The 12,997-nt window shown below is 33.2% G+C and overlaps 2 protein-coding genes across 2 annotated transcripts; both read left to right on the top strand.

Moving 5' to 3' along the window:
• Positions 1 to 267: 267 nt before the first annotated feature.
• Positions 268 to 1,689, top strand: LOC107928086 (trifunctional UDP-glucose 4,6-dehydratase/UDP-4-keto-6-deoxy-D-glucose 3,5-epimerase/UDP-4-keto-L-rhamnose-reductase RHM1). Its single transcript, XM_016859236.2, has one exon. It carries the CDS (start codon positions 275 to 277, stop codon positions 1,388 to 1,390), a length of 1,116 nt encoding a protein of 371 aa, XP_016714725.1. The 5' UTR covers positions 268 to 274; the 3' UTR covers positions 1,391 to 1,689.
• A 3,269-nt stretch (positions 1,690 to 4,958) lies between these two features.
• On the top strand, positions 4,959 to 8,447 carry LOC107928094 (trifunctional UDP-glucose 4,6-dehydratase/UDP-4-keto-6-deoxy-D-glucose 3,5-epimerase/UDP-4-keto-L-rhamnose-reductase RHM1-like). The gene is made up of 3 exons (NM_001327281.1): positions 4,959 to 5,052; positions 5,854 to 7,426; positions 7,519 to 8,447. The coding sequence occupies exons 2-3, from the start codon at positions 5,867 to 5,869 to the stop codon at positions 7,960 to 7,962; spliced, it is 2,004 nt and encodes a 667-aa protein (NP_001314210.1). The 5' UTR covers positions 4,959 to 5,052; positions 5,854 to 5,866; the 3' UTR covers positions 7,963 to 8,447.
• The last annotated feature ends 4,550 nt before the right edge of the window (positions 8,448 to 12,997 follow it).

Genomic DNA, 12,997 nt, shown 5'->3' on the forward strand with positions numbered 1-12,997 from the left:
TGGACGTAGGCATTAAAGCCGAACCACGTAAATCCTTGTGTTCACTTTATTTTTCGTTCCGGTCAATTTACTTGTAGTCATATCGGAGTTCTCGAATCGATCCTTTCCGCAACATATCTCTATTGTTTGGTTATTTTTGGATTTTTTTATTGTTTGGTTATTTTTGGATTTTTTTCATGCTTGTTTTATGTTTGCAAATTCTATGTTTAGGGTATTTTGCCATAGTTTTCTGAATTTAGATTGTATATATATTTTTTGTAGAATTGGTTTTGGTATGGCAACTTACAAGCCAAGGAACATCCTGATTACTGGGGCTGCTGGGTTTATTGCATCTCATGTTACAAACAGACTCATTCGGAACTACCCGAGTTACAAGATTGTCGCTCTCGACAAGCTCGATTACTGCTCGAACTTAAAAAACCTTCATCCATCTAAGTCATCTCCGAACTTTAAGTTTGTGGAAGGGGACATTGGTAGTGCTGATCTTGTTAATTACCTCCTCTTTACGGAGTCTATCGACACGATAATGCATTTTGCGGCCCAAACTCATGTCGATAACTCGTTCGGGAATAGCTTTGAGTTCACTAAAAACAATATCTATGGCACTCATGTCTTGCTTGAAGCTTGCAAAGTCACTGGTCAAATCAGGAGGTTCATCCATGTGAGTACTGATGAGGTTTACGGGGAAACAGATGAGGATGCTGTTGTGGGAAACCATGAGGCTTCTCAACTTCTCCCGTCGAACCCGTACTCCGCTACAAAAGCCGGTGCTGAAATGCTTGTGATGGCATATGGTAGATCATATGGCTTGCCAGTGATAACGACTCGGGGAAACAACGTTTACGGCCCGAACCAGTTCCCTGAGAAACTAATTCCGAAGTTCATCCTCTTAGCGATGAGGGGAATGGTTCTTCCAATTCACGGGGACGGTTCGAATGTGAGGAGTTATTTGTATTGTGAGGATGTGGCTGAGGCCTTTGAAGTCATACTTCATAGGGGAGAAGTTGGACATGTTTATAACATCGGGACAAAGAAAGAAAGGAGAGTGATCGATGTAGCCAAAGATATATGCAAACTATTCTTGATGGATCCAGAGAAAAGTATTGAGTTTGTCGAGAATCGACCATTCAATGACCAAAGGTATTTTCTCGACGATCAGAAACTAAAGAACTTGGGATGGTCCGAACGAGTCATATGGGAAGAGGGGCTGAAAAAGACAATAGATTGGTACACCAAACATCCTAATTGGTGGGGTGATGTCTCCGGTGCATTGCTCCCTCACCCGAGAATGCTGATGATACCGGGCGGACGGCACTTTGATTTCGAAGAACTGAACCGTATGTCACACGTAAATGGTCCTAAATTGCCAAATGGCAAATCCAAACTTTAAATGCAATGGTTCTCCTTCAAAACCATCACTACGTCCACCATTGATCTCTGTTGATCAAGCCATGAAAGCACATCTTCTAATTATGGTGATCAATTTTCACGACTGCAGATAACTATCACCGCAACAAAAAAATCGAAACCCTTTACCCAAACCGCCAAAGAAAATGTATGAGCTTTAGCTCAATTATCTGATGAGGATTATTTAAAACAAGTATTGCAAGCAATCAATTTGTGAACATGTACACCAACTCAATTATTGAGATATATCATTTATTATATATATATTTTTTGAGAAGTCACTTTAATTAATAAAATTTTATTTACAATCATAATTTAATGTTATGCTGTTTAATTAACAAGAATGACGTACATCACAATTAATTCCATTTAAGGAGATTAAATAGGTTTTTAAAAAAATTAAGAGTTTTTCAAATTTGCAAAAGAGTTCTTTAAATATCAATTAAAAACATATTTATATTTATTTTTAGAATTATAAATTATCATAGTTAATGTTTTAAATAATTATAAAAACTTTTAAAAATATAATAATATCCAATAATGTTGGATAACATGTATTTTTCAATAAAAGGAGTCAGCAGAAGTGACTTTGTAAGTGTCAATTCGTGATACCCAATTGGAATTTAGATTCTTATAAATGTGACAAAATGGTTAAATATGAGTGTTTGGCTACTGTGCTGAGTCTCCATAGCGTGTCTTATTTGAATAAACTTTTATTTCTTTTTTAATTAATACTTTTTAAATCAACTGTGGTGCACTGCAGGCACGAGTTCCTAAAATGAATAAGTTTTTATTTCTATTTTTTATAATTTATAAAATTTAAATTAAAAATAATAAAATTGTACTTCAATCTTTAAAAATGATAAAAAATAATTTAATTTTTAAAAATTTATAAAAATATAAACTACTAAAACGATAAAATTATATTTTTATTATTATAAAAATATACAATTTAATTTTAATTAATAAATATTCAATAAAACTTTTCTTGACACAGTTGACAAAGAGATCTAAGAAATATGTGAAGAATGTTTTTTAATAAAAAGTATTTTAATTAATAAAAACTATAAAAGACAATTAATACTTAAAATTGGCATAAATGTAGACTACTTTCAAACACTACAAATTTCTCAATCAAAGACAGCTATCATTTAATTCTCAATAATTGCATCCAAAACCGTTAGCTCACTTCGACGATAAATTTATTTTAAATTTATGGGTAAATTTTTTAGTTGGTCATTGAATTTTTAGGGTGCTTTTATTTTGGTTACCCCAAATAAAATCTTTATAATTTGATCATCTAACTTGTAGGCCACTTTCATTTTAATTACCCAAGCATTAAATATCTAATGGCAGTTAATTGTAAACCTCACATCATATTTACACTTTCATTTTGGTCACTTAACTTTTAGGTTGCTTTCATTTTGATCAGTCAAAAAATATTTTTTAAAGTATTGATTAAGTAAAAAAATTATGGATTAAAGTGGAAAAGTAATAGAAGCTAAAATAATACGTAATTTAAAAAAATTTGTAATTGTTTATCTCATTGCTAAAATTCTATTTTTTTTAATATTGAAATTTTAAATTTCAAAATATCAAAATAAATTGAATAAATTGTTGAATTTTTTTATCCATTGTTAATATCAACTTACTTGTTACTATAATATTAAAATTAATTAATTTAATATCCTTTTAAATTTTTATTTTATGTTTTCAGATTATACTTAATGAAATCAACTCATATTTAATAATTGTTTACGAAACTTAAATTTCTTTTAATTATATACTCTTAAATATTCCATGCTAAGCTAAAAGTAAAGGGAAAAATAGTTGTAATTAATTAAATTAATTGTTTGTTCTTCGTTTGAGTAAAGAAATGATGAAATTTGTTTGAGTTTTGTTTGGAATGAAAGATAAAATTAATTGCAAGGATATTTTTATTTACTTTTAGCTTAGCATGGAAGAATCAAAATCATAAAATCAAAAGAATTTGGGTTTTGTAGACAACTATTAAAGACTTTTATCGATAATTTTTGAAAATAAATTCAAAACATCAAAATAAATAACTTGTTGAAATTTTTTATCCATTGATAATATCAACTGATTTGCTACTATAATTTTAACTCTTGATATTTATAATTTTATATTTCAAAACCCAAATTTAGAATTTTTGACAATGTACAAACTGACAATTTTTGTGTATTATTTTAGTTTCTACCATTTTTTTGTACTTTAATCCTTATTTTTTTACTCCAATCAATACTTAAAAAGGATAATTTTTTGGGTGACCAAAATGAAAACAACCTAAAAATTAGGTAATCAAAATGGAAGTACAGACATGATGTGGCATGTATAGTTAACAAGGGTTAAAAATTTAACACCTGAATAATTAAAATGAAAGTGCTCTAAAAATTTGGTAACCACGTAGGTAGTATACCTAAATTTATTGATTTATTAATTTTAAGAAAAATATACTGATTGTTTTTATTTAAAATCAATAAATCAAATTAATAATAAATATCATTAAAAAGTATTAAATTAATAAATTTTGTATTTTATCTTATAAATAATTTCAAAAAATTATCATTACATTCTTAATAAATTATGTAGTGAACTAAACGTATCAATATTATTATGAATGCTATTAAGTCGATGTTCAATATTTCATATTCTTGTAATTCTTTTCCTATTTATGTATTAGAAAATAAGGAGTCTAATCTCCGTATATATATATATATATAGGAGTATACTACTTGTAATGATGATAGAAAAGAAGTGAAATGCAAAAAAAATTCCTTCTGTTCTCGTCTATTATTCTCGTGTTCATTGTATTATTATTATTTTATAACAAATATAACATTTTTGGGGGTTTTAATTAGCACTTCTCTATGTATATAAAATTGTACGACATTAAATAAGAACGTGTCACATTCTTATCTGTTAATACTATTTTTGGATAAATTGAAACAAAATTGATAGTTTAGATATTATTTTTGAAAAAAAAATGTATAATTTAAGAATAAATTTACTAATAAAGACTATAATTTATTTGAAATAAATTAATCCTAATTAGTCAACACAAAATGAAAAACTTCTTCAGATTAGTCAAGAATTGCAATTAAAAAAATATTTGGTACATGCAATTAATTTACCAAATAAATAATACATCAAGGAAAGCAGTCTTCATAAAAAAGGAAAAAGAAATTTCAAAATATTAAAAAATAAATTAAAAAAAAGACTGTCCAAATTCATTTAAATTATAAAATAAACGAAATTATAAACTTTTTTAAAATCCCAAAAAATAATTTATAATTAAGTCAACAATTAAACACCATGAACCCCGCGTTGGCTATCTTTACTTTTCTTCATTCCGCAACTAACCCTTATACTTTACTGTACACGCAAGAAACATGACACGAGTTAAATATATTACCCCATAAGGGTACTTTTGGAATTTTAGATTATTTCATGGCTCGCCTTAACTGTTATTTAGATGTATATATATAGTGATACGAATACGCGGAGTCTCTGCAATTTCCCTCTCCTTCAAAGCCTTTTCTCTTCTCCTCTGAAATCTCGCTCTAAGATTTCGTCGTTTATCTTTCTCCATCTGGATTTTGATTGAGCTCTCTCTTCTTTCGTCTTGTAAGTCAAAAAGTCTTCTCATTTTTCTTTTGTTTTTTTTTCAGTGTGATTTGATGGAAGATCAAATGTGATCGATGATTCTGTGTATGCGTGTGTTTTGGGGGGAAATTTAGTGTTTTTTGATTGATTCAATCCATTTTATGATCTGGGTGATGCTTAATTTTCTTAGATCTGTTCTAAAATGTGAGGAAATTTCATGTCTTTGTTTTGCTCTTTTAGCCGTTACTTTGGCTACAGTTTTTTGCTTTTTAATTGGATCCGGATCTCTCTTTCTCCTAATATATGAACGAAATGGGATTTAAAAGATCTGAATTTTTTTTTTACCTTTGATCTAGTAAATAAGGTGGATCTTGTTGCTAAAGTTATAAATTTATGGATCATTTCCTTTTTTCGCTTGTTTAGCTACTATTACAAGCATTGACTTGGTAGTTTATTCTTCCAGTTTAGTTTGATGAACCAAAGCTATAAAAATAATAGAAAAATAATAATAACGTGATTTTGATTGCATTTGGATGGTCTGATCCACTGATTTCGCCGTCAGATCTGTTTTTAAGGTTGCCTGTTTCTTCTTCCCTTATTTTATTTATATAGAATGAGATCTGGTGGAATATTCTGTAAAGATGGAATTTTGCTGAACTCAGCTTGTCTTTATTTTCTTTTGGATTTTTACATGATTATATAAGGTTTGGTACTTGATTCTTTGTTTACATTTTTGTGTATTTGTTTATGCAAGTTGGTTCTGATTTTCATAACTTTTGCCAGGGTTCTGATATTAGGTTGTGGTGTTTCTTATTTTTGCAGAATTGGTTTCACTATGTCTTCTTATACCCCTAAGAACATCCTCATAACTGGGGCAGCTGGTTTTATTGCGTCACATGTCGCTAACCGGCTCATAAGGAACTACCCAGACTACAAGATTGTTGTGCTTGACAAGCTTGATTACTGCTCGAACCTGAAAAACCTCCTTCCTTCCAAGTCATCTCCGAACTTTAAGTTTGTGAAAGGTGACATTGGTAGTGCTGACCTTGTTAACTACCTCCTTATTACCGAGTCTATCGACACAATAATGCACTTTGCAGCCCAGACTCATGTTGATAACTCGTTTGGAAACAGCTTTGAGTTTACCAAGAACAATATCTATGGCACTCATGTCTTGCTTGAAGCTTGCAAAGTCACTGGTCAAATCAGGAGGTTCATCCATGTCAGCACTGATGAGGTTTATGGTGAGACGGATGAGGATGCTGTTGTAGGAAACCATGAGGCTTCCCAACTTCTCCCAACAAACCCGTACTCTGCTACAAAAGCTGGTGCTGAAATGCTTGTTATGGCGTATGGTAGGTCATATGGGCTGCCTGTGATAACAACCCGTGGAAACAACGTTTATGGTCCCAACCAGTTCCCTGAAAAGTTGATTCCAAAGTTCATTCTCCTAGCAATGAGGGGAAAGACTTTACCAATTCACGGTGATGGTTCTAATGTGAGGAGTTATTTATACTGTGAGGATGTGGCCGAGGCATTTGAAGTCATTCTTCACAAGGGTGAAGTTGGCCATGTTTATAATATTGGAACAAAGAAGGAGAGGAGAGTGATTGATGTGGCCAAAGATATCTGTAAGCTTTTCTCGATGGATCCAGAGACCAGCATCAAGTTTGTTGAAAACAGACCATTCAATGACCAGAGGTATTTTCTTGATGATGAGAAGCTGAAGAACTTGGGATGGTCCGAGCAAACTGTATGGGAAGAGGGGCTGAAGAAGACCATTGAATGGTACACTCAGAATCCCGAATGGTGGGGCGATGTGTCTGGTGCATTGCTTCCTCACCCTAGAATGCTGATGATGCCTGGTGGGAGACACTTCGATTCTGAAGAGGGAAAAGGTACATCATTTGCAAGTGGACCTAATCAGACCCGAATGGTGGTTCCAACCTTCAAAACTAGTAGCAGCACGCAAAAACCAGCCTTGAAGTTCTTGATCTATGGCAGGACTGGCTGGATTGGAGGTCTGCTTGGTCAGTTATGTGAGAAACAAGGTATTCCCTTTGAATATGGAAGAGGACGCTTGGAAGATCGTTCATCCCTTATGGCAGATATTCAGAATATAAAGCCAACCCATGTTTTTAATGCTGCTGGTGTGACTGGTAGGCCCAATGTTGATTGGTGTGAATCTCACAAAACAGAAACAATTCGCACCAATGTGGCTGGAACCTTGACCTTAGCAGATGTTTGCAGAGAACATGGGCTTTTGATGATGAATTTTGCTACAGGGTGTATATTCGAGTACGATGCAGGACATCCTGAGGGCTCCGGCATTGGGTATAAAGAGGAAGACAAACCCAATTTCACTGGTTCCTTCTATTCAAAAACCAAGGCTATGGTAACTATGTTCGATATCTTTATTCTGATTCAATTTGTATGGAAGTTTGTTTCTTATGATCTCATAAACATCCTTAATTATTTTTTCTTTAGGTTGAAGAGCTGTTGAAAGAATATGACAACGTCTGCACTCTCAGAGTTCGAATGCCGATCTCATCTGACCTAAACAACCCTCGTAACTTTATTACCAAGATTGCACGCTACAACAAGGTGGTCAACATTCCCAACAGCATGACAATCTTGGATGAACTTCTGCCTATTTCTATCGAGATGGCTAAAAGGAACTTGAACGGTATCTGGAACTTTACAAACCCTGGGGTTGTAAGCCACAATGAGATCCTGGAGATGTATAAGGCTTACATTGACCCAAAGTTTCAGTGGGTGAACTTCACATTGGAAGAACAAGCCAAGGTTATAGTTGCCCCTCGAAGCAATAATGAGATGGACGCATCCAAGTTGAAGAACGAGTTCCCCGATCTGCTACCAATCAAGGAATCACTGATTAAGTATGTCTTTGAACCCAACAAGAGAACCTGAGCCTTTTGAGCAGCAGTTTACAGGAATAGAATTCGGTATTATCCTATGTTTTTTCTTCATTTAGTTATTGCCTGGAATATCTTTTCAGTTTAATTCATTTGTTATAATCTTGTCTTCCACCTCATTAGTTTCCACTAGATAACTCTTAAGGTGTTACTATTAGATTTAAACCATTCATTGTTAGTAGCTGCACCAAGCAGTATCCTAGTCTGTACGTCCATTCTTGAAGAAACAATCTATAGGTGCTTTACAAATTGTCATCTGCAGGCTGACAGGTGTATTATTTGGCATTACATTAGTTGAATGTTATGACTTTCAACAGTCACCTACTGGTCTATGATGGAGGAAATTCCATCTATCTCTTATTACTCAGATGAGTGAATTATTTATGTATTTGAGTCTCTCAATTGTCCTTTGTGCAACTACATTATATTACTCAGTATACCAGTCCTTTGACTGAAATAAGAGTATATATTTTCTTTTCACTTTTTTGCACCTTTTCTTGTTTACTTTTCCAAAGTTGCAATTGCAATCATATTATTGATGTTTATGCAATTCCATAAGAACATGTGTTCTTTTACAATTAAACACGTTTGTACTTGTTACCTTTGTTAAGAACGAATGAAGATTTTTTTTTTTGATATAAGATTTTTTTTATATATGCATAAGAACGAATGAAGATTTAGTTCCATTGGTTCATACAAATTTCAGTATTTTGTAATTTTTTTCAAAGGTTGTTGAAATTGGATTGGACATTTGAATTTAATTGGATCAAGAATTAATTTGTATATCAATACAATGTTAAATCGGATTAAAAAACTGACTAAATCGACTGTTGAATCAAAATTTATATTTTTAATAATTTATTTAATTTAAACTAATCTAGCCAAGAATCAAAGTCCTGTCGAATGCCAAATCCAAGCATTTGCTGTTTCCGGGCTTTTAGGATCTTGAAAGGGCAATGTCTGCAGTATTTATTGAAACATGCCATTCTTTTGGTCGTTACTAAATGGACCAGTGCATTAATGTTTCATTTTCTCTCATTCTCTGTTTTATTGATTTTCTATTTTATTTCCTCAAAAGTTGCCAAGAAACAACGAGGAAAGTCCCCTGAATAATATAGGCTATTTTATCAAAATAATCCAAAAAATTTTTATATTTACAAAAATAACTCAAGTTAAAAAAAATCACCAAAATAACTTGAAATGAACAATAAAATGGGGTTGTGGCCTGTCAATGGCCGGCACCACCTAGTATTTTGGACCCATGATTGCCTGATAATTGTGTCAGACTTAAAAATAATAATTTTTTTGGTCCTGGCCTGTCAATTGCTGGAATCAGTGTATTTTTTTTAAATCGTATCATACTGGTATACAGGGAAAAAAAAAGAAAAAAATTTTTTTGGGTGCTGGCCTGTAATGGCCGACACCACCTTTATGTAAAAAAAATTACATTTTGGCCTGTCATTGGCCGGCACCAGTATACGAAAAAATTTTAAATTTTTTTTTTGGTGGTGGCCTGGCAATTGCCAGCACCACCTTTATGTAATTTTTTTTTTACATTTTGGGCTGTAATTGGCCACACCAGTATACGAAAAAATTAAATTTTTTTGGTGGTAGCCTGGCAATGGCCGGCACCACCTTTATGTAATTTTTTTTACATTTTGGACTGTCATTGGCCGGCACTAGTATACGAAAAAATTTAAATTTTTTTTTTATTTTTTGGTGGTGGCTAGGCAACGGCCGACACCACCTTTATGTAATTTTTTTTTACATTTTAACTGTCATTGGCCGGCACCAATATACGAAAAAATTCAAAAAAAAAAATTTTTTGGTGGTGGACTGGCAATGGCCGGCACCACATTTATGTAAATTTTATTTTTTTTTACATTTTGGGCTGTCATTAGCCGGCACTAGTATACAAAATTTTTTTTAAAAAAAATTTATTTTTTGGTGGTGGCCTGGCAATGGCCGACACCACCTTTATGTAATTTTTTTTTACATTTTGGCTGTCATTGGCCGGTACCAGTATATGAAAAAATTCAAAATTTTTTTTTGGTGGTGGCCTAGCAATGGCCGACACCACCTTTATGTAAAAAAAATACATTTTGGGTTGTCATTGGCAGGCACTAGTATATAAAAAAATTCAAAAAATTTTTTGTTTTGGTGGTGGTCTGGAAATGGCCTGCACTACCTATATGTAATTTTTTTTATATATTTTGGGCTGTCATTGGCCGGCACCAGTATATAAAAAAATTCAAAAAAAAAATTTTGTGGTGACCTGGCAATGGCTGGCACCAAATTTATTAAATATATATAAGTATTTAATCTTCCATTTTGTTTGGTTTGAATTTTTTCCCTCTCTGTTTAGAAGAAAACAATTTTTTTTAAAATGAGTTCCCAAATATTGTTTGTTTATGTTCATTTCGATGGAGAAATGATAATTACAACTGAAGAAGGCTGTGTATTTCGAAGTCGAAAAAAATAGGTATGAGATTTAACAAACAGATTTTGCTTTCGGATTTAAAACGAAAAATCAGTACAAAGATATCAAGCCGTTGCGGGAAGCAAATGTTGAGACTGTTTTACAGATTTTCGGTTTCAACTGATCCGCTAAAGTTCTCAGAAATGAAGCTTGAAGATGATGATTTAGGGACAATGATAGCAATTTATTGCCCCCCTGAAATAGAAAATCCCAACCCAGTTGAGTTGTTTGCGGAGATAGTTGAACCAGATCCCATTCAAGTGGTAATTCCAGCAAGCCAAAACTCCGGAATTGATTTTAATCTTAACGTCTATTGGGAAGATTAGTCAGGTTTTGGATGGGCAACGCCAACTCCCGAAAATCCAAACACTGGTGGATGTTCGTATAACACCCCATACTCGTGTCCTCATCTAGAGATCCATCCTGTGGTGTTGGCCACCATAGAAGATAGTGATGAAGGGTCCGATAATGATGATCAGTCCCACCATGATCCCAATGATGATTTTAGTGACCTCGATCTGGATGACATACATGAAGACATAGACGAGAAAGGGCCGGTAGAGGGTGAAAATGCGAACCCCCATTCAGCCGGAAACACGGGCCCTGGTATAGTTATAAGAAATAATCTAGGGTCTTTCATGACCGACGTGGATCCTAATGCGACTCTTGCATGCGTGTTCTTGGAATACCCAAATATTGTGTCGACTCACCTAGTTGACAATGATTTTGACAAAGAAGCATTGTTTGTAGGGCAACAATTTGATAACAAAAAAGACTGTTTACATGCTATAAAACAACTTAGCTTGAAGTTAGGTGTGGATTATAAAGTAACGAAGTCGATGCAGTCTTTGTACGCAGGAGAATGTTAGAAAGCGTCGAGTGGTTGTAAATGGCGTGTCCGAGCCACGTTAATGCAGCAGACACAGATGTGGATAATAAGGAAACTAAAAGGTCCACACACATGCACGTCCACTCGTATGTCGCAAGACCATAGAAAGTTATATGCAAAAACTATATGCAACTGCATCATCCCTTTGGTGAAAGTGTCACCCACCATTCAAGTCTCGGTCCTTATTGCGGATATGCAATGCTTAAAATTAAATGAAATAAATCAGCTTGGTAGAAAAAAAAGTGTGTCATAAAATTGAATGCTCAAAATTAAATGAAATAAATTAGATTGGTAGAAAAAAAAGTATGTCATAAAATTGAATGCTTAAAATTAAATGAAATAAATTAGATTGGTAGAAAAAAAAGTGTGTCAGATTGAATGAAATAAATAAGATTGGTAAAAAAAAAAAAGTGTGTCAGAAGTATTAAATTTTTTTTCCCAATTTTGCCCCCTTTTCAAATGGTCCCCTACCATAAATAGGTTATTCCGTCCACCGCCATGGTTCACCCTCAACCACTGCCGATGACCGTTGCTGTTCACGCTTAACCATCACCGATAGGGGTGTGCATTCGGTTAACCGACCGGTTAACCGACCCGAATTAGTAATAACCAAATTAACCGACCTTCAAAATTTTTAACCGTTAACCGAACCGAATTTTTTTAAAAAAAATTTAACCGAACCGAATTTTTTTCGGTTAAACCGGTCGGTTAACCGAATTAACCGAAAATCATATAATTTTTATTTTTGGTTAAAAATTAACCGATTTAACCGACTTAACCGATTTAACTGATTTAACCGACTTAACCAATTTAACCGATTTAACCGACTTAACCGACTTAACCGATTTAGTTCAACTGAAATATCAGAATCGATGTATATTGTATGACCAGATAACACTGAGTCCATACTTCTATTGAGGACTCTTCCAGAATACTATACATTTGGCTTTCCTATCATGTCTAGTTTCTTTGCTTCATGAAAATCGGCAACAAGACATGAGTTTTCGGAAGCAGTAGACCCAGCAAGCCGATTCAACTCATCTACACATGCGGCATTGTCTTCTGCACCCTTCACAGTGTAGAGTGATTCACTTAACCTTACTGCATGAATGGAGAAAACAAAAATTATAAACTAACAGAAATCAAATTACCCCACAAAAATTATAAACTAACATTTCTGCTTCCATTAACAAGGCAAGCAACAACAGGTAACATAAGGTATCCTAATCTTAACAAGTAGTAGAATAACTGAGTTCGAATTTTTGTATTAAACAAGCATTGCAGCAAATCCTTCATATTGCAACAAAACATAACACAACAGGGAAGTATGAAATGAGAGGCATATCCTAATCTTACCATTCCTCTTGACACTATCCAAAAACCATCCAAGTTTAACAAGGAATAGACCATTTCTCGATCCATGTTTTACAGCGTGAACAACGTTTTGTTTAATTTAATTTGGGTTGTTGACAAAAGTCCAAGTATAATGAATACTGAATAGTGGTGGTCAATTTAAAATTTATTTCTCAAATATTGCTTCATTCCCAAATTTAATATCTTAAACAACAAAATCTCATCAATCTTAATGAAAAATTTCATTTATACTTGCACTGGATCCAATGTATTTGATAAAGCTAATTATGCTTTTACTATTTATATCAT

This window comes from Gossypium hirsutum, chromosome D01, assembly GCF_007990345.1.
Source record: "Gossypium hirsutum isolate 1008001.06 chromosome D01, Gossypium_hirsutum_v2.1, whole genome shotgun sequence".
Classification (NCBI taxonomy): domain Eukaryota; kingdom Viridiplantae; phylum Streptophyta; class Magnoliopsida; order Malvales; family Malvaceae; genus Gossypium; species Gossypium hirsutum.

Excerpts from the sequence above, each read along its gene's own strand:
- LOC107928086 (XM_016859236.2), top strand. The coding sequence starts at position 275 with ATGGCAACTTACAAGCCAAGGAACATCCTGATTACTGGGGCTGCTGGG.
- LOC107928094 (NM_001327281.1), top strand. The coding sequence starts at position 5,867 with ATGTCTTCTTATACCCCTAAGAACATCCTCATAACTGGGGCAGCTGGT. Across the intron at positions 7,427-7,518 it reads ATTCAAAAACCAAGGCTATG|GTTGAAGAGCTGTTGAAAGA; the intron begins GTAACTATGTTC and ends TTTTTTCTTTAG.